General features: G+C 44.4%; 2 protein-coding genes and 1 long non-coding RNA gene across 13 annotated transcripts in view; 2 read left to right on the top strand and 1 right to left on the bottom strand.

Moving 5' to 3' along the window:
• Positions 1 to 5405, top strand: part of LOC116948751 (uncharacterized) — a 41676-nt gene extending 36271 nt beyond the window's left edge. The window contains exons 17-18 of the mRNA XM_032965795.2: positions 1049 to 1489; positions 2764 to 5405. Of these exons, the coding sequence (XP_032821686.2) occupies positions 1049 to 1489; positions 2764 to 2874 (552 nt within the window). The 3' untranslated portion in view covers positions 2875 to 5405. The remainder of the gene's footprint in view (positions 1 to 1048; positions 1490 to 2763) is intronic.
• Positions 5303 to 6901, bottom strand: LOC142929784 (uncharacterized). The gene is made up of 2 exons (XR_012945942.1): positions 6590 to 6901; positions 5303 to 5577 (listed from the first exon to the last, which is right to left on the bottom strand). It is a non-coding gene; the product is annotated as an uncharacterized LOC142929784 (long non-coding RNA).
• The window catches only part of LOC116948749 (uncharacterized), a 33704-nt gene continuing 17014 nt past the window's right edge, over positions 5501 to 22190 (top strand). The window contains exons 1-5 of one of the 11 annotated variants that reach the window (XM_076071738.1): positions 5501 to 5587; positions 16708 to 16882; positions 18300 to 18360; positions 19196 to 19218; positions 21181 to 21253. In XM_076071738.1, coding sequence (XP_075927853.1) covers positions 16745 to 16882; positions 18300 to 18360; positions 19196 to 19218; positions 21181 to 21253 — 295 coding nt within the window. In that variant the 5' untranslated portion in view covers positions 5501 to 5587; positions 16708 to 16744. The other 10 variants (XM_076071735.1, XM_076071736.1, XM_076071740.1 and 7 more) reach the window with 10 other exon arrangements.

Genomic DNA, 22190 nt, shown 5'->3' with positions numbered 1-22190 from the left:
TCATGAAACCATTGGAATAACGGCAACATATAAAAGTTAAACCAGTGTAATATGGTGCTGGTGATTGACAATGTTAGGAGAGTGGTGGCAGTGGTGGTGATGTGGTGATGATAATGCTGGTGGCTGATCACTGTTACAACGCTGTGGGGGATCACGATATAATTTTCTCCGATACCAAGGTTCTTTGCAAACAACCCACGGGCTTTTATCAGAGATTTGTTCATGAAGCAATTCAGATCTACAAACACAGACACAATTTCAACCGAGAGGATGGTTTCAAATTAAGCAACCATTGGAAAGATGTTCTAAATGGAACTAAACATTAAACTAATTTCAATGGTACAGTATATTTTTCAAGTAGTGGTACCCCAAACTTTCGCAGCTCTTATAAATTCCCCATTTTCACACCATCAATAGGTAAACTCCCCCCTTCCCCCCCCCGCGCCAAACTGCGAGTCCACCGGCACGAACACCACCTCTTTCCTAAAATCCGCCAATTAAATGCTAATTTTTATGCTAATTTCTTTGTCAGAACACCTTGTTTGCTCGCACACAGGTCCGAAGTCTGAGCGTGGTTGTGTTTCGCTAAATTCTCCTGTTTGATGAGTACTAGGTGCCTCAGTGAATGTATATGCTCTAACTTTAACATAGCTATTTCTGTGACCAGTTACAAGCTAATCACTCAGCTATTTCAATGCTAAATTCGATGCTAATTCCTTTGTCAAGGGGTACCTCTGCGGATGTGTATACTTTAACTTAGCTATTTCAATGAGCCATTTCAATGCTAAATTATATGCTAATTCCTTTGTCAAGGCGCGTGGTCTTTTTCTTCTCACACAGCTTAAAGGTCGTGATCTAAGCGTGGCTTCTTCCACTCCAGCGCTTTCCTCCAGACAGTCTCGTCCCTTCACCTGATGAAGGCCGCTTGTGTTGTGGCCGAAACGTCTTGATTTTTTGTTATTTTATTTTCACCTACGTGACTTTACCCAATAGAACCAAAGAGTAATGCTGGTGATGACATCTTTCCACCTGTTGTTTATCATTATAGGTATCGGAGCTACTGCAAGAGCAGGCCAATCTTAAGCTTGAAATTTTGGAGGCCGAGGGACAGCAGGAGACGCGATGGGAGTGCAGCGGAGACACGGGCAGCCCACGTCCCCACGCGGCCGCGAGGGTCGCACCAGCCGCCACGCGGTGCGGGCCCGGCGCATCGTCCCCCGCGGAGCCCAGCACGGAGCACGCGGCGAATTGCCTCTCGCCAACCTCTGAAGCGGATGCATGGCCGCAATGGGGACGGCACCGCCGGCGCTCGACCGCCGCAAGCGAAGTGCCGACATACCGGCCACACGGGCCGCGAGGCGATGCGGAGCGACACGACGCGGCGTGCCGGGAGAGGAGGCCGGAGTCTCCGGCGAGCCGACGATCATCCGGTGGCTCACGAGATGAGGCGGCCGTGAGTCACGGAGAGCTCCTGTACCTACTAAAGATGGTGAGTGGTCATGCTGGGGACGACATGGGCAACAATACCATGTTGACACTGGTATGATTGCTCACGTATCCCAGCACTGGTATGTGTGTGCGCGAGTGTGTGGGGAGCGATAGTGTAGCGGTTAACGCGCTGCGTGACGAACCCGGCGTCCCGGGTTCGATTCCCGCTCACGGCCACCACCAGTGACAATTTTCTGAACCGGTCCTGGGCTTCCCCTAGGTCGACTCAGCCTCAAATGAGTACCTGGTGCGATGTATAAACGTTGCCACTAGGGAGACAAAAGCGGCCGGGCGTGGTGTTGACCACCCACCCACTCGTGTGCCGTGCCGGCCTTTTCGGTGCTCGCTAACAGCACTTGCCCCTACAGTCTGCTAAGGCTATACGGGGGATCTCTGTCTTTTTTGTGTCCACATAACTTCAAATGGGTCCGGGGCAGTTGACCCAGGAGGAAACCTAGGCAAGTTTCAGGATCTCCACCATCATGATGGTATATGTCGTCCGGTAGGCGTTGATGACACACATAACCTATGTCGACTCCAATTACCGGACTTGACGAACAGAGGGACTGGCGTCAGCTGAGTGGGTGGTCAAGGTCGGGGTCATTTGAATGCGGAGGTTACATAAGGTGACGTTGACACCGTGGAAAAAGACCTCGGCCAATGTCGTCCGGCTCTTTTGCTGCCACTCTCCCTCCTCCCCCTCCCGCTGTCAGGCGTCGTGCGGAGACCGCTGTCGCCCTCGCGCTGCTCCGTGCACGGTCACTCGTGTTTATGCAGGGCGGTGGAATTACTTTGCCGAGCTGTTCATACGTACAGTGTGCATCTGACCTGGGTGCATTCTTGTAAGCTTTCCCGGCACATAAATGTGTGGTTTATTTTGTGGCGTGGCATCTGCCTCGTACGTAATATTAATAATATAACGTACGTAATATTTATAATAGTCCGTGCACCATGCGTGCCTCCTATGCATTTGCACTGCGTGCTCGTTGTGCGTTTGGTGTTTCTGCGGGAAAGTCGCCTTATCGATTTTTTTTGTGTGCGTCGGCATTGCTGCGTGAGCATTATTGTACATCAGAAAATAAGTCTCCCGTGAAGTTGTGTTTAATTGAATAGGTTTCACGGGGAAGACGGAGGGGTGGGTGGGAGGGAATGGGGTGATGTCCATCGTGAGGCCGATATTCTCGTACACATTCACCCACTACGTCAAGCTTAAGTGGCTCTTATCGGAGAATGCAGTGAGTTGTCTCGTGACGCTCTGTGCACAATGTCGTGCAGATGAAGGACTCCATGCTGCGAGAGGTGCGCAAGGAGGTGCTGGACAACATGCTCCCTTTCCTCACCGGTGCCGAGTTCTCAGCTTCTCTCCCCGAGGAGCTCGAGTCGTGATGATCATCCCGTACCCTCGCAAAGCTCCTGGGCATGAGTGCTCCTACCTGATCACTACCAGAAGCAGAGCTGCAAGAGGATTAGGACTTCAGCGGGGTGGTTTGTGAACTACTGCGTATGTTTTCACAGCTGTTCTTTATAATTCTCTGCTCCACTTACTGGAAGCTTTAGTTCCTGAAAAATCTCCCACCACATTGAGCAAAACGTCGGACAGCATGCCAAGCAAAACGCGGTATGACCTGAAACACATCGGATATCCATTTCTGCTTGTGTTCTCGTCTGCCCTCCGTCGTGGGTGGCATTGGAAGGAAGGCGATAAACAACACCCTGGCTCTGTGCGCAGGTTTTCCCAATCTTCCACCTGCAAGCAAAGTGCGTGAGAGCGGGGAATGCACATCGCACTGTGAAAAAAAAACACACGGGATCAAGCGAGGCCTTGGTGCGTCTGACAGCTGCTGTCTCTGGGCTGGGGCAGGCACGCATTGCAGTGTGCACGTTGAACAAATACGTCGAGTATCTCGAAGCACATGGGGCAGTCTGGGGAGGGTCTGGATCATACGGGAGTGAGCGGCGATTGCTCTGCGGGTTCGGCCATCGTGGGATTGGAAGAAGCGATAGCATTTTACTGCGCAGCTCTTCGCAGTCCCTTCGCTTTATAGCCCTTCGATGTGTCTCCGTGGTGTTTGGACAACACGGGGTAACAACCCGAATACTCATCGGAGAGCGAAGCATTTGTATGCTCATTTCCTGCAGTGCCCTGCCGGTTTTCAGAATTAAATCCACTCTTCCTGCAAGCAATGTGCCAATATATTTTTAAATGCAATTAATACTTAAATATAATTACTTTTTCCTGAGTGCATCACTCAAAGTGAAAAACTGTTTCTTATTGTGTTTATATATATTGAAACTCGGAACGAATAGCGGTCGTAGAGTTTTTGTTTTTATGCATGTGACGACTCCTCTTGCAACGGAACTAATTATGAATATATCAATCGCATCTCTCCCTTGAAATTGCTGCACATGCTGCTCAGAGTTTACATGAATGCTTGGAATCGCAGCTGATGCAAACACAAAACGTGCAATTATTTGAATAGAATTGTTTTTGTTCGTCTTTTGAATTCTACCTTTTTATGCAAGGTGTGCGTGCACATGGGGCCTGTGAGCACGTCCACGTTACGCGTTAAGTCCGCGTGCAACATATGGAAATCTGAATGTACAGATGTTTATACAATCTTTATTTAAAGCTTTCGTGACTGCAGGAATTCATATTCTTTGGGTCTTTCGGTAAGGCCACGTAGATAGAACAGATAATAATAAAATAACAATATCGTCATCAGGTGAAAAATATAGCGGGAGAGCTGCTGACAATATATATTCTCAGCAGCTCTTCCACTATATTTTTGCGATCGAAACATCGTGATATCGTTATTAATTTTATTATTTGGGATTATTTGTTCTATCTGCGTGGCTTTACCGAAAGACCCAAAGAATATGTATCAGTCTTGTTGTCACAGAGTTCATAAGGGGATGCATTTTTTTCTTGAATATAGTGGCAGAGATTAAACTATTCAACTTGATTTATTTTACCAGTTAAGCCCACTGAGCTATATAGCTCTTTTTCAGAAGTGGCCTGGCTACAAATGATAACTCAACGAAGTGGCTTATGTGGAAATTTATAACAGCCAAATACTCTGAACGCATGTTTTTAAATGTAGAGAGAAAGACCGGAGGACCCGACAAAAAATCCACGTGACCACGGGGAGAACATGCAAACTTCAAATATACAGGCGTCAGGGTCGGGATCGAACCCACGACCTTCTATATACCTAGCGAGGTAGTATCTTGCCACCATGGCGCCCATATGATGTATACGATGGCAAATTTTAACTCCAGTGCAATAAATGACACGCGTATTCTTTGGAAATATATGGGCGTTGGAATGCGATAGAGCTGCTATGCACAACGCACACTTAACCGTACATTTTTTCTTCAAAGTGTTTAACATTCCATTTATTTAAGGTTAGTTTAAAATGCCTTGTGCACTTTTTTGCCACCTTCATCTATATGTAAATGCACAATGCACTGTGCTTTTCGCATGTGATTTCTACACCTCCTGGGAGGTGCTGGGTGGCTCTGTGCCAGAGTGAATGCCGGTGTCCGTGTTTTCTGCGTTGAACTCTGAATAATTGCGCTGCGCTGGGAGGTGTGACGCCACTCTCTCCTACGGTTTCGTTTCGAAATCAGAAAATTTGCATCTTTTTTGCAGATGCCGAAAGCCACACATTCCTGCCTTTTATTCCTCGTGTTAATGGGTCTACGACAAACATCGCCATAAACAACACTCATTGACGGTCAGGGCCCACCAAGACACTTAAATATTTAATGAAACGCACATTTCCAAACACTAAATTACACACGCAGGCAGAAAGCAACAGCGTACTTATTCAGTTTATTGCCAAAGATCGACTTATCTAGTATTGAATGTTTTTAAAATTCATACTAAAAATAAATCGATATTTTATGGCGTGGAAGGTTTTTGTGCACGCATTTTTTTTTTGCAAGTTGATTCGTAAAAACAACAACAAAGGAGTTTGCATACAAAACAAGTAGGGAGGACAAGGGTAAGGCCGGGTGTTTAGATCGCCACTCTGCGTGCGGTCACGCGCCGTGGCGTCGTCGGCGAGGGCTGCAATCCACGCGACGCTGTGGCACAGTGAGCAGCACACGTAATTATTCATTCACGTGTATTTGTGATCGTTTTCAGCTGAAGAAGCTCGCGTTGACGTGTATTGTAATCAAAAATGTGTTGCATGCTATTCCTCCTTTTCAAAATTCACTCGTGTCATAATTGTAACGAGTGTGATCGAGACGGGATCCGTATTCTGACCACAACAGACACGCAGTGCGAGGATAATCGCAGTATCCTGCGTAGCTCACGTCTCGCGTTTTGTTGTAATCAAGTAAGAAACCATAGCTGCATATTGATTTGCATATCTCTTTACCACAAGTAAAAATAGAAAGAATTAGGTCTTGCCCTCACTAACACACTCGGGCTGTGCACTTTTAAATCTAGATTGAAAACAAATTTCTTTAGAGCTGCTTTTTGTGTTTAGTTTGTCCTTCCCCCACACCTTCTGTCTCGGCCTCGCTGTGCGCAGCGTTGCACCACTATCCCGAGTAGATAACCTCACATTCAATAAACCTTCAGAGCCAGGGTGAACATCAGACTCCAAACGTATTTAATTAATTGAACGAGGTAAAACTGATGGAAACACAGCACAAATACAGCATCTGTTGATATCAATACAATGAATGAACACTACAGCATCATAACATTGTCTTAGATAACATTAAACTCAACAATAGATCCTGGATGGACCAGGCACCTACATTAGTACTGAATAGCTATACAAGAGAGTAAGCTACTGTGTTAAGGGCACATCGTGTAATCACCATACTGCAGCCCAAATGTACAGCACCACACATAACACTGAACTGTGGATATTTCGTCATCTTTGCTCTCAAGATCGCAATAAGGTTACATGGGTACGAGTCTGACTCGACTTATTCAATTACAAGTAACATTCACAATAAGGTAAGTGGCAGGCTTCGTTGTTAACTAGGCCTCATATTTATCATAATTTAACGGTATTATAAAGGCATTTACAGCATTATAACGGCATTCCCAGTATTATAAGAACATAAACGAACTTACAGACAATGCTTCTTAAAGTCCCACAATGAACAGATGCACCTGCCTTCAACTGAGACGTTATTTGTGCCTCCATTTTGTACTGTGTAATGGCTGACACCCTGCCGCGTGGCTGAGAGGGAATCTTAATATAGAATTGAAGCTTTCGTGACTGCATAAATTACTATACTCATTGTTTTTTTTGGTAAAGTCACGATGGTAATCGCTTGTGTTGCGTTCGAAACGTGATTTATTATTTAAATATAATTTTCTATATACGTGACTTTACCGAAAAAAAACAATGAGTATAGGGAATCTTAAATCGTAACTTCCTGGTCAATTGACCAAACTCAGCATCAAAACAAGAAATTTCTGTGTACACACCCCCAAACCTGCCTTGAGGCAGAACACCTTTGATTAGCACGGTTGGCTACGTATGGTGCGAGAAAAGTTCAACATACAACAGGAAATATTCCATGAGATCTATGTGGAATATTACCGGGCTGGTAATTACGTTGTAAAAATTGGTGTCTAACTCAATACTTTAGTGTGGATACTGCTCAGCGTGTGATACAGTCATACTGTATAAGAAAATCGACAAGGTAAGCTGTGGGTTGGTTGTGTAGTGTCAACAATTCAGAGACAGAGTTTCTAGGAGGCACTTTCTTTATTAACAACTTTCACGGTCTCGTCCGCACACTCTCCACAGTAACTCAGCCTAGCCTGTACATTACAATAGCTGTCTAACACTGACGGTGCCGATTGAGATAGCCAACCATATCCTTCGTAGCGCAATATCTAGCGGAGACGTTTAGCAATGACAGCGACGACGAGACGACAACAACGAGACGAGTCCATTCCCAGAACCGGCAGCCCTGAGCCCCCGCTCTCGGCTCCTTTTAGTCTACCAGTGTGGCCTGGCTCTGCCCTGACCGCGCCTCCCTTCTCGAACCTCCCAGCAGGTTCCAGGGGCCTCCAGACGGGGTCCCCCGTGACCCTTGCCCTAGTTCCTGCCTAAACCCCGTGCACGTCCTCACTGGCATGTGCACTGTCTGTCCACCACAGTTGCCGCTGCTGTCCACCAGCCGGCGCTATTACACTACAGTTGTATAGAAGGGCGAAGGGTAAACAAGTTCTTCAAAGTATTTACAGACTAGGTAGCAAGATTTAGCACCTCATGTGTCCGAGTCTGGTACTGCGAATAATAATGATACGATTATAATTGTATCCAAGCCCCTTGTTTACCCAAAAAAGCAACGACGGGTCTAGAAACTTACAGCAAGCTCCTGCATGTGGAAGTTTGATCAATTCCACTAAGATGCTGGTGGTGGAAACTGTGGACCCAAACAATAACACACATTCAAGAAACCATCTCTGTACATATTGCCATCTCCTAGCCACCTTGCAACCCAGACCTACGCCAACCCATCTGTTATTCCTTGACAGTGTCCAATTTGATTAACAACCTGGCTCAACCCTCCTTAGTTTACGAGATATCATTAGATCCAGGTACATTTAGGTTGATTTGGACATCGGCCAAATGTGCAATTCCTAAGTGGCTAAGTATTGTGTTATATCAACCCACGGTTTTGTCTTTCCTAATGAGCAGTATACAACTTGTTGCCTTTGTATACTGTACTCTTGCCCTGCCTCATTAAAATCAAGAATTCGCCTTTTGTCAATCCACTGATTGATGAAGGTCTGCCCCACGCTATATTTACCATTTTGGAATGACCAAATTCTCCACGCTGGTCAGTGTGGCTTGGTAAAGGTTGTAGTCTAGTGCCAGTTTAGATATCACTCGCCATTCATGTTTGCTATGGCTGGGAATTGAATTCAGGTCCCTAGGTTTCATAGCGCAGGGCATTAACCACTATGCCACACCGTTGTTAGGATTAATTTGCTACATTTATTCATTTACGTGGAATAATTATGCCGTGAACATTTCACGTGTGAGTTGAACAATCTAGATTTACCAGTCTTGTGTTGCAGATAGTCATGAGGCTATAAATGCAATTAATGTTATCGGCAATGTTCCTCCTTCAGAATATGAATAACGTAACTAGTGAATTGGATATCCATTTTTTGGGAATATCCATTGCTTAACTAAACTCGTGTCATAAATAATGAAAATTTGTGTTTGCAAATAATAGTGCACAATTATCAATTTGGTTTTGTGCTCGTGCAGGAAATTACAAATATAACCACGGGCATCCGCAGATTGTTTTTAGTAACATTGTTTTAAATGCCTCCGTATTCCTGTGACCTCGAAAGTGTGTTACTGCATAGACATGAAAACATGTGCCATTTAATTTGTGTTTTACGGTCGTTTCAAGGGTAACGTGTAAAGCATGCCAGGAAATGTTTTATAGTCCTTCTGAAGATAACTTCAATAGCCTTGCTCTCCATGAAGATCAAATGCACATTTTCTTAGTTTCGACAAATGCGGATGGAGCGGTGGTGCAGTGGTTGGCAAAATTGTAAAGAAATATATAGCCACGGCGATGAAGAAAAATAGAAAGAGATAAAGCAAAACAAATATTACAATGCGATTTGACTTTGGATTGACTGGTTGTTTAAATTAACTAGCTAATTAAGCATTTGCAGGAAGTGATATAAGACGAGGTAAGTAGCTTGCTTGTTCTCCTTGCAAAACCTGTGCAGGATTTAAACGAGATAGGGTCCTTCAGAGATTAAACTGGGCCGGATGGGCATTGGGGTTAGAGGGGTGTAGGTCACCAGTTCAGAAGCATAAACCTTTAGGCACTGAGTGACGACAACAGCATCCTGTTGGCCAGAGGGGGAGAACCCAACATTCACTTTGACCCCTGACTCATCCACCCTAACTTGGCCAGTGCGGCAAGACGGTTCACGCAGTCGCCACCAGTAATTACATTTCAGGCTGCCCTTTGCACCTTGGCTTGTGTCTGCCTGAGATATCACGTCGCTTTTAAAAGGGTAGAAACTGCGGTGCGTGGTCTGGCCAAATCGGCGGCATGAGTCATTAAACCGCCCAATTAATTGCCCCTTTTTAATGGAGTCTTTTCTGTTCGTGGGATCGTTTGGTTCGCCGAGGCCTGTTGTGCCAGCGTGCGTGTGCACATTTGCTGAGCTTGCGTTCCTTGAGTGGAGGGGAATTATGCTTTGCATTTGTGAACGAGTGCACTAAGAAACAAGCACGATGCCGTTTTTCTGCATTGTCAGTGTTCATGCTCCGTTTGATTGTCAGCAGAGCAAAGTGGGATTATGTGCTCGCGCTGATGAGGGTGACTGAAGATAATGCTGCATTGGGTGGGGAGAGATCCACTGATGGCATGTGTATTAATCATGCGTTATGTCAGTTGTTTTCTCTTTGGTCACAATGCAGCATCCAGCTTGCTTGCATGACAATTAAAACTATAAACAGAAATGATCATCATCGGCCATGATCAATCCACTGCTGGATGAAAGCCTCTTCAAGCTGCTGCAACCTACCACGGTCCTGTAATGCACCTAGCTGTCACCTGAAGAGGATCTGATTTTCACGTACAATTACATTTGTTTCAAATATCTTTCCGTGGTTTAAGTTCAAAATCAGAAGTTCAAGATAACTATTTTAATTGTGCAAATTCAAATGTAATTATCCAGCAAACATGCAAATCGTCTTGGCTTTCAGCATGCGGCATTTGAAAAAAACAATCGCGATTTCTTAAAAAAAAAACCTTGCGTTTGATGGCCCAGCGTGTACTGTTACAGAACGATGTTTTATTCTTTGCAGAGGGAGAGGAGGAAGAGGAGACAAACCTTTAATTATTGATTGTACGGCGTTCTCCCTCCACGGGCATGCGGTGCATGGGATGTGGCGTGCACACGTCCTCCTCATCCTCCTGCCCTACGTCATCACACACATCCAGACGAAACCATAACGGTGGCCCCTGAATGCATAATTTAATAAGTGGCAGTAACAAAAATAAATATAAAAGACAAGCCCCCACCCCCCCTCTCATGACGGAGATGAGCGTGTGTGTGTGCGGGTAGGAGGAGGGAACGGGAGGGAATCTCGGCCGGGGTTTGAGAGGGAAGAGTGGGTAAGGTGGTCAGGACCCACCCCCTCTTATTTTACTCTGCCTTTCGCGCACCGCTTTGCGCGCCCTGCATTGAAGGGGCTGAGCGGAGGCGGCGTGAGACCCGGGAGAGCTGTGAAGGCTTCGGCCACCGCTGGGAATTGGCTGCTGCTGCTGCTGCATGCGATGTTCTGTCACAACGGGCGGGCATCGCCACCGGCACCTCTGCAAGGGAGCGGCTTATGAGAACGACTCTAATTCCTGCAGCTGCTGCTTGAATCAACCCGTCCCCTCTGCCAAGAGAGGTAGCCATCCTCATTTGGTTATTGTTGGTGTTGTTTGTAGACGCGAACGAACGCAACTCGCGCTACGTAGGAGACGGGTAGCGAATTATGCCGTCTTGTGTGCGGTTCCTAAAATGGCTCGACTGCAAATGTTGGTTCATGTTCTGCGGCCCCATTGTGAGTGGGGCCGCAGATGGATGTATGCACATACACGCGCGTGCGTGAGTGCGCTCTGAGATCCTTGTAAAATTTTAAAAGATTCGTGTTTTATATAACGCAGGTTTACCTCTGATAATCCCAATACAGATTAAAACCTCAAAAAACGTAATCTCGGTAAAATCACGGAGTGCGTAAGCCCACAGCTGCTTGTCGCGTTGGCTCTCTCCCGCTTCCGTGAGTATTGCACATACTTTCATATTTTCACCTGCGCTTTTGTAATTGACGATTAAATTATAGTTGATCAGTTTTTATGTATTTTAGGTCATACATATCATCAATGTGGTGTTTATAGTAATGTGACGAGTTTATGTAAAAAAATATTGGAAAAGACTGACGTTTATTTTGCTCTTAACTAATGAGCTTAAGGGCGTCATTTTGTTTGCGATATATTTTTAGAACGTAGTTTTGTTTCTATTTCACAACCACGTTGAGCGTGGACGACTTCCCGCAGCGACCGCGTCTGTCACCTCGATGCCCTCGGAATATCCACAACGTGTCACATGTTATAGAACAACACAACTTGACTGTGAACATTGGGCGCCGAGGCTTTCTCCATGGGCAGCCAACCCGTAACGGTGATTTACTGGGAAGGAGATATCTCATTGCCAAGGGCTTAATTGATGCTTAGGCTTGCTTACATTAGACATTATGTATGTACGTTTAACTTCTTTCGCACCATACGTCGACATAAGGCACTACCACGAGAGTACAAGGTACACTTATCCGAAACCAAAAAGTTGAATGAAAATTTAATGCGGCGCTCATGTCCTGAGCCAGTGGTGGAAATGTATCTTTCCTATGGCAGGGGCCAGTATATTATCACTGTCCGAGTTAACCCTCAACCAGGATTAAACTGACAACATTACGTTTGTGAGTGGGCAGCAGAGCCACATGGCTATGATAATAATCATATACAGTATTGTACGCTGTATTCCTATACGAACAGGCTATTAAACTTAGATGCATGGATTAACTATTATTGTCAATAGATTGATTACAAAAGAAGGCGAGATGGATGTGGCGTGCCAAAATAATTCTCCGAACAGCGTTCCGGGCTTTTCCGGCTAAAAAGCTCTGCACGTTGCCAGAGATCGCACTGCAAGGCAACACTGCCAAGGTCTCGGAGCAGTTTTGTGGCCTCGTTCAAATAACGACAAGGAGTTATGCCACTGGAGCACCCACGTGGCCTTCTGCATTTACCGTTGAACTTGGAATAGTTAATAATTAATTATTCCATTAACTCTGTTCCAGCCGACGTCTAAACATGTTGGACTGTAAGAAAGAGAATGTTTAAATGTCGTCGGCCAGTGCAGTCAACATTAATTATTTAAGACTAGCCTTTTGCCGGTCCAAAGACGGGTGCATTGCAGGAAATCTGAAACTTGCAAGCGAAAAGCAGGCCGCGACGTGATATTAATTGCATCAATTCGTGTGCAATTTGTAAGGGCGCGGTGACGGACCTATTTCATTTAAAGATTATAATCCCTTGTTCATCAAGACGTCCTTTTTACTTCGATGTCTCAATAGCGTTACGGAGATCACGTGACGTGAGGGTTCTGCCTTTGAAGTGAGGGTTGTAAGTTGATGCTGAGGAGGGGGGAGGAGGCGTCTCGGCCCCCCATGTGGAGTGACGTCACCTTGTGATGATTATTAATGAGGGGGGCTGTTCGATGTGGTGTGACGTCACCTGCTTATGATTATTAATGAGGGGGGGAGGGTGCTCCATGTGGAATGACGTCACCTGCTCATGATTATTAATGAGGGGGGGGATCCATGTTGAAGACGTAACCGGTTCATGAGTATTAATGAGGGAGGCTGGTCGACGTGGAGTGACGTCACAAGCGTTGCACACAGACATTCTTGACTCAGATAATAATGGGGGGGGGGGGGGGGTGTCCATTTTTGAGGACGTCACCTGCTCATGATTATTAATGAGGGGGCTGTTCGATGTGTGTGACGTCACTTGCGCATGATTATTAATGAGAGGGGGAGTACTCCATATTGAGTGACGTCACCCGCTCATGATTATTAATTATGGGTGGGGGGGGGGTCCATTTGAGGACGTCACCTGCTCATGAATATTAATGAGGGGGTTGGTCAATGTGGAGTGACGTCACGAGCGTTAAGGACATACTTTCCTGGGTGATTATAGTCGGTATTCGACGGATTTTTTTAAGGTGGACAGAGGTGGGAATGGGGGTGGGGGGATTTCAGAAACGTTTCCGTTATTTCAACTGCCGTGCCGGGAGATCGTCGAACTGGTGAACTCCGGACTGCAAGTTGAGTGTGCTACCCACTCCAGCACAAGCTGGGTGGGAGGAGCAGAGCGCCTTGACAAAGGAGTTTACATATCAACAGAAGAATTTAGCAGGGTGTTAAAGTCGGAAATTAGCATGTAACTGGGAGATTAGCATGATGTTAATGTTAGGGATTAGCATGTAACTGGTCACGGAAGTAACTATGTTAAAGTCAGAGTTTACATATCAACAGAGGCATTTAGTATATTGACGCTAAAGATCTGCAACTACCCGACTATCATACATAGAGCTACATTAATATAATTTTACAATTACGATACTATATATTGCCTTATGAATTATGTTAAACATTACACTTATACTATTTATTATACAACATGCTATAAACCATGCCATTGACCGTCGTGTGAAAGGACGGTCAATGGTATGGTTTATAGCATGTTGTATAATTGTATAGTGAATATACAGCAGTGTGGTATACAGTAGGGTTGGTAGAATAATACATAGTGTAATATTACAAGTCTAATATTTTATAGTCTAAAGTATAGGGTAGTGTATAGTAACGCATTGTATTATTCAAGGTTGGGGTTTGTCTATGGCAGTGCATATTACGGTGTATAGTCGTGTAATGTAGAAAAAAGTTTAGTTGGAGACATATCAATATAATGCATAATGTTATAGCTTACATTGGGCTGTGTATACGATATTATACAATGTAGTTTAGATTGTAAGGTACAACATTGTAATGTATTGTAGTCTAGTTTATAACATAGTTGTAACGCAACACAGGACAGAGCAGCGCATCGTGGCTGTTTCTCCCCCCTCCTCCGTTCCGAGCATAGATGGACTCGTCCGTCTGAACAAAGCTCATCGCTTTTCGTGGTGCTAACGTTGAAAAGAAAAAAAACACCCGCCTTTTTTTCGACAGAATTGTAATGTATAATGTCTTATCGTTAGTAGCTCAGCTGATTGGAGAGTATATTGAGTTTATTGAAAACATTGATGTAGTTTATATTTTAGTTTTTTTATCAGTTTACTATATGGTATTCATTATATAGTGTAGTGTAATCCCCGTTACTTTATGTTAATAGCTCAACTTATTGAAGAATATATTGAGTACATTTATTATATTGATGTAGTTTATACTTAGTTCTTTCACATCGGCTTATTGTATGATAGTTGGGTAGTTGCAGTTCTTTAGCGTCAATATACTAAAAGTCTCTGTTGATATGTAAACTCTGACTTTAACATAGCTACTTCCGTGACCAGTTACATGCTAATCCCTCGCATTAACATCATGCTAATCTCCCAGTTACATGCTAATTTCTGACTTTAACACCCTGCAAATCCAACACTTTAACACAGCTATTTCAATGCTAAATTCTTCTGTTGATATGTAAACTCATTTGTCAAGGCGCTCTGCTCCTCCCACCCAGCTTAAAAGACGCTGCGAAGCTTAGCAGTGTTCATTGAAGCGCTGTCGTCCCGACAGTTCTGTTCCTTCACCTGAAGAAGGCTACTTGTGTTGTGGCCAAAACGTCGTGAGAATTTTGTTTTATTGTTTTATTTTTATTATTTTATTTCCATTCCACGTAACTTTACCGAAAGAACCAAGAAGTTAACGTATTTTGACATCTATTCAGAACCCTTTTAACAACACCTATTTTTAAATAAGCTAACCCAAGCTGGCAGTTTAATGGGTCGTTTTTGACCAAAAGCAAACTGAACCTTGCCTTCCGCTGACAACGGAGCTGTGTTCCGGGGTTGCATTTGAGAGATGGAGAGTCGAGGGACTTAGCGTTGGGATCCGTGATGCATGATAATTGTCGTAGACATGCAGGAGCAGCAGAGGGCTCCTCTGCCCTAGTTCTGAACGCCAGCCCAGCAAGGGGTTTGTCGGAGAGCCGGGGGCACTACCTGCACATTGCACATCTTGCCTCAAGATGTAGGATGTGCAGAATCTCTTTCTGGCAAACTGCGCTGGGAAATCGCCATTCTGCCTCTGTCATTGCTGTGGGGAATTAAACCCCTAGCGTGCCACGGACTAAAGTGTGTGCGTGTGTGAGCCTGTGACACCCCCCCATCTCCCGTAAATGAAGCGGCTTAGCAGGAGGATCAGGGTCCCTCAGAGGCATGCATAGTTGCTTGCTACGTGCGCGTCAGGGTATAACATAGAATTCAGTTGACTAAATCACGATAACTGCTGCTCCTATGATTTACCGCATATATGGAAGACCTTGCATCGCGGTTCTGAATTTTCTAATTTATTTGCGTAGTTAAAATTTTATTATAAATCGGTTAATTTAAAATAAATGTTACTCAGAATTGAATTTAATGCATAGCTTTGTGTGTTTCTGTTTTAATGTATGCCGCATAATCTGAGAAAATCTAAACATTGCATGCAATAACAATTACGTAAAATATGAATTTATTTTCACTGAGAACCTATTACGCCTACATTTCTACTTGCATTACGCCACTGGCTTGCCAAAGGTTCAGCCATTTACTTAAAAAACGAAGTAAATAGATAACTCAATACAATAAGCCTTCAGCACTATGGGGGCAAGTGCTGCAAGCAATTCCACTCATTTCCCGGAACCCGCGTGGCATAACGAAGCTGGTGGCCTCCACCACACCCGCTCCATTTCCTTGGCAATGTAGGCCAATAACACCGCGACCCCGAGCCCGGCTCACGAAGCCTCAACAACTCGCCTCGTGTATTAGAGGACACGTCCCGTCATTTTGTCATCTCCTGCTGGATGCGGGCATCCCCAATGAGTTATTGGACTGTGCTTGGCGCTGATTTTCGTTGTGGATTTGCAAAGATTAGGAGCATGGACTGTAGGAATGTAGAAGTACAGCACAACAATGTATTTTGCTGCACTGCACTCTGCTGCCAATAACAACCTCGTGCATGAAGATCACATACCCAAGCACTATGCAGGCCCAGCCCTGCTTAGCTACTGCAATCTGACAAGATTGGACGTATACCGGGCGATTTTAGTCGTAGGTTTATTTTTAATGTGGAAGACAAATATGAGAGACATTAATTCTCAAGTGGAATTCATATCGCCAACGACTTAAATTAGATTATTTAGGTGGAAATCCTTCTCTGAGCATAGCATTGGTATTCTGGGAATGTTGTCTAGATTACTGTAATATAGGAATTATAAACTTGACATTATTCCCCTGCTGAAATGTCAAGCTTTAAACAACGTCAATAAAGGTTTCACATTCACTATTGTGTATCTGGTGGATGGAGCCCTTTTGCTTGTGGCTATAGATCAACTTAAGGTCGTTCTGCCTTGTTTTGTTTGCTCCCATTCACCTTTTTTCAGCTACTGCCGATTTGCCCATTGTTCAGTTGCGAGAGCGATGACTGATCCCAGCGCCACCATGGATGGCAAATCGATAGACGCCGACGGTGTAGAGAATGATCCGAAGAGCCCCAAGAAGATTCAGTTTGAAATGCCTTCGTTCCAGACGTACCTGGATCCCGCCTCGAGCGAACAGGTATGAAAACCACGAACACGCGCGCGTGTTAAGACAGTTTCTAAAGATCAGTTGAGGTCGTAGACAGTGGTGTCATTTGATCTCAGCACACCTTGTGTTTTTGGAGTTGTCAAATTTCTTCATGTCCCGGCTGTCTGCGGTCATCGCTATTTACTTCCAATTAGGGATTGCAGACGAAGAGCCACGGTGCTTAATTGGCCAGATCTAAACGTGCTACCCCCCCCCCCCGTGCTGTTGTATAACTAGACACCGTGTCTGTGCTTGTAACTTGGCATCATGCAGCGCTCATGCTGCATCTCTGTCGCTCTGAGTCAGTGGTCACAGCACCAATCGGCACAGACTCCTGTCCGATGAGCCACACACAAGCCCACGCTTGACTTTAGACCCTGGGGAGCCTACAAGGATGAGTCAAGTATAAATGGACACTCCTTATTTTGTTCACTTGTGGGCTCCTGCCATGCCCCCTTAATCCGATCTTCAGCGGGATGCAACTCGCAAAGCCCTCTCAAGGGCAGATGTGCGCACATCTGCCTTTGAGAGTGTGCCAATGCGCATTGGCAAATTTACGGGATGTAAGAATGTCACTGTGAAGGTCGAACAAAAATGTGAATTCCTGCACTAATTCCTGCGCACACAGTAATTCAACTTTTGACTTCAGGAGCCGAGTGGCTGTTGGATGTGAATCTGCTGAAGCAGTGCATCCGCACACTGCCGCTCTCCCTAATGGACAGGAAGATAACATTAAGACGTAAAATTACAATCCAGTGACTTCAACTGTAATTGTTACCATTTCTGTCCACTCCGCATGACCTAATTCTAACTGTCCCAAGGTAACGAGTCATCATTGCAACATATGACATCTATTTAACAAACAGCAATGTAGTAATAATATCTTGCCGGCACAACTGATATACTGCATAGGGGTCAATATAACGACACATTCAACGTGTTTATGTCCTCTATTTCACAGAAGATTGCATGAACCAAGAAACTGTAATTATGCTGTGAAAAAAATGCAACCCCCATCTACCGTGCAATGATCCACAGGATAATTCGCCCATCTCTGTCAGCACATTTTGTTAGTGTCAAAGAAAGTTGGTGAAAGATGCTGTGAATTGAAGGGGCGACAGAGATTGAGCACGCACCAACCTTGTTGAAGCAAGAGTCTCTACCTGGGCTGGCAAGGAATTGAGGTCGAGTTTAGCAAGGGGTTAAAAATGGAGCGTGTGTTCCAGATCATCTTGCTTTGCAGCCACTAAAAGGACAACTATTTTTAGAATCCATAAAATATACAGTAGTGTATATTAAAAAAAATCCTCCGCGGACGCATCTCGAATGTTGTCTGTGCTCTAAAAATGTAGCCAAATAGCCTAGCGCGATGTTCTATGTTCTAATCAATATTTTTTTTCAATCCTAGATCAGACGCCGCAGACCCACGCCAGCCTCTCTCATTCTTCTGAGTGATCAGTCATCCCCAGGTAACGTGAAGGGAGAGGACACACATATACACGCATAGGCGATGTGTTGAACATTACAATAATTAGTTGTATGTATTATGCACCACAGTAAAAATACATAATTCGTCATAATGTTTCAACAGGCAACTTCTGCCTTTTGAATAAGAAATTGGAAACAACTGTAATTGTTCCGCGTTGGCATGGCTGATTTCACGAAGAGACATTTGCTGTCAATGAGGCCTGTTGGTGGAGGGTTACGACACATTTATAAATAACGCGATCTAACCCAAAAACCTTTATTATGAAGAAAATACATTCTTAGGCCTGGCTAGGAAAGATCTCAGTAAAACCCAGGGGCGCTGCGCCATTGCATTCCAGCGATACATTTACACATCAGCAGTTTTTTTCCACACGTATCTTCAATACTCACAAATAGTTGATTGTACATTTTCTATCAGTGAATATTTTTTGTTGCAAATGTTTCATTGCGACAGAATATATTTGTGCATGTTGAATTTGGATGAATTTCCCAGACTTTCGTGACACGTTATTCTCTAGCAGCTCTAAACTACGTACGGTATCAATTTAGACTTAAAACTTTCGTGACTGCAGGAATTCATATTCTTGGTTCTTTAGGTAAAGTCACGTAAATAGAAAACAACAATTTAAATTAAAAGGAAAGGCCCACGACGTTTCGATCGCAGCACAAGCGGTCTTCTTCACGTTACTTTGACTCAACCAAGCTCCAAGTTATTTTTTAGTGAACCTTTGAGTGGCAGGTTTTGGTATTGAGTACCGTGAAAGGCCGATGTCGTGTTTGATGTCAACATTAACGTTCCTCTTATTTTGCACGCAGAGGAGGAACAAACATCGTGTGTGGTGAGTACCTCAACGTGTCGGCCAAACAATTCGCTTCTCATAACCAGGGGAGCCATCGGGCACAGCCTTCACTTTAACGTTGCCCTGGTTTCAAATCTGTAAATAATGAGAAAACCCATCACAACAGAAACATTACTGCGGGCTGGAAAGAAATAGGTTTAGCTAAACACAAAGGAGTGCATTGCAATTATCTAGACCACCAGCTCAAAATAACTGAATGTGGCGATTTTGTCATTTATTTTATTTGTTACACGGGGGGATGATTCCATTGAGCCAGTTGCCTGGTGCGTGAGCACAGCAACAACAAAATTAAGACAAAAACATTTAGACCACAAAGTCAAAGAGTTGGGATGGCCACATTTTCTCAGCTATTTGAGTTGTTAAATGCCCGATAACTTACACTGCTAGCCACAGCCTGTACATTATTCCCAGTGTCAGAGTCATCCAATTAGCGACAACAGCACGAGAAAAGTTACACATTGACCATGCTGATATTTTAAGTTTATTGTGGGGAGAAAAAAAAATCCCCAGCTTGCTAATTATATTTCAGTAATTCTGTTTTGTAATTAATTAATCTTATTTTGAGAATTATGGGGAGCTGCCGTGATTCACAGCAATCGCACTCGTACATGCGGTGTTCCTGGGACAGATCCACGTTAAGTGAAGGACGCCAAATGACTGCTTCAAATAAATCAATATGTCGTTAGCTTACCATTAGTGCACACGGCCCCACAAGCAAAACTCACATTTCATAAGTCTGAGATTTCCCTTCGGAAGAAACCAGTTGTTGTTTAAATAGGGATGACTGAGTGTCAGCTCCACCTCTTCACCCCCCACCAACCGCCATGTGCTTGTCACCTTTGTGTTTGCTCCAGACCACTCCAGCCGAGGCTTAACGAGGGCTCTGTGACACATCATCTCTGCGACACATAATCTCTGCCTTCTCTGCATGTTAATCAATATCTATAGAAATGCACACTCGCACTTTGTTTGCCTCATTAATGTCAAATTTTACGCTTGTCTGTTGCATTCTGAATGAATAATGGAATAATTAACTCCGGTCCGTTTGTTCGTTATTCGGATTAACGTTTTTAACCTGCTGGCTATCATATGTGCACCTAGTGTTGATCTGCGAATGCCATTCGTCATGATCAAAGGGGCATCTGCCAATGTCACTGGCCATGTGAAGAGTCATCGTAAAGATTCCTGCAACATCAGGATTATGCTTGAAGATCCTGAAGACTGACCTCTCACAACAAAAACAATCACAATTTATATAACGTCTCACAACGCTTTAAATGATGGATATCAGGGATGAAGCTTAAATGCATAGAGGGTGAGAGCAGGCACACATGGGAGAGGGAAGAGAGAGCTAGACCATGGCACATCAAAGACAAATATCCCCCATTTAGTCTGAATATACTTATGGGCAAGTGCTGTTAGCGAGCACTTATGAAGGTCGGTAAAATCTACGAGGGGGTTAGTGGCCTTTGTCTTCTCAGGAGATGTTTATACAGCACACCAGGTACTCATTTAAGGCTGAGTGGGAATTAATCTTGGGTTCGTAGCATAGCGCTCCCCATCATTCACATGCACACAACAAAGTCAAACACATGCACAGACATAGACATGCACTGATACCAACCTTCATCTTTCACATACTCATACACACCCACCCATCCCCGGAGGCTCTGAAGATCCATTCTCCTCCTGTATACAGATAAAGGCTATGACATTGTCTCACCTGCCACTGTAATCAGACCTTGACGGTCAGAGACTGCCATGGTGGATGTGGCTACTATTGATGAGGACCACGCATGAGGGACCTGTGGTCGGTTTACATAACATATCCTCTTGCTTAATAAAACTCGTTACAAATATATGTTCATGCCTGTGAATAATGTTTATCATCATTATTATTTTCAGCACGCACAACTGTGTAGTGTTATTTGTCTTTATCAGACAGGCATTAATTATTTGGCGCAAACTTCACAACCAAGACCGCTAAGTGTCTTCAACCCACCTACAAGGAAAGGTAAATACTAAGAAGAGAAAGTTATTTAATAAGGAATTATTCACTTAAGGAATAGCTTAAAAATGAAATTTGACATACATCACTGTGTTCCTCCTTGAAAGATGTTGACCTTTGGTCTCTGGTGTCTGTTAAAGGTCACTTAATGAATGTTTAGCCAATTCAGTAGTATTTGTTAACCCTATGCATGTAGACTCACAGTTCTTATCGTTTGGGTCATGAACTTTAATTCTCCCTTTTTTAAGATATGCTCACACAGTTACAGATTTTTTCTGTTGCAGTTAGCACGTTTTAAATTGCTTGCAGATGCAATAAACCCCACGTGGATTTTGACTTTGTAATCAAACAGATGATGACCCAAATGTTAAGAGCCGACATTATTTACAGTGACGTTGAGTGATTAGGCCGAGCGTGGTCACTTTGCGATATTCTTGTGGGCCTGGCCCAACCACCAAGAGGCAGCCAAAAAGCATGCAGGGCCACCCAGAAAGGGGGGGGGGGCACTTCACCCTTGGCCTCACACAAAGTAGGGCCCCACAACAGGGCTGTGGATAGTGGAATAAGGGGCCCTACATGGCCTACTGGCCCGGTCCCCCATGAACCTCTGGGTGGCCCTGCAAGCATGTGTATTCTTGGTGTCCACAGCCCACATGGGCGGACCACCCTCAATATACATAATGAACAATAGGGTTTGGCCAAGAAACAATAGTTAAATTACAGGGACATGACTGAACAATGGAGAAAGAGTGACTGCACTGTCGATTGATGCAAAGTGAGTAGAGTTTCCACCGGTCCTGGTTTTTCCAAGATGTCCTTTTTTTGAGGCAGCTGACCTGGGGAATTTGTAAGTCTTTCCAGGCCTTTAAGAGTGCCGCTTTTGTCAATTATGTATCAATGCACCGTTTACAATGATGCATGTACATGTAGCTCTCCCCTCTTT

Source organism: Petromyzon marinus, chromosome 34 (genome assembly GCF_048934315.1).
Source record: "Petromyzon marinus isolate PM22_M1 ecotype Great Lakes invasive population chromosome 34, UKy_Petmar_22M1.pri1.0, whole genome shotgun sequence".
NCBI classification, from domain to species: Eukaryota; Metazoa; Chordata; class Hyperoartia; order Petromyzontiformes; family Petromyzontidae; genus Petromyzon; species Petromyzon marinus.
This window is presented reverse-complemented; position numbering and strand designations above follow the sequence as displayed.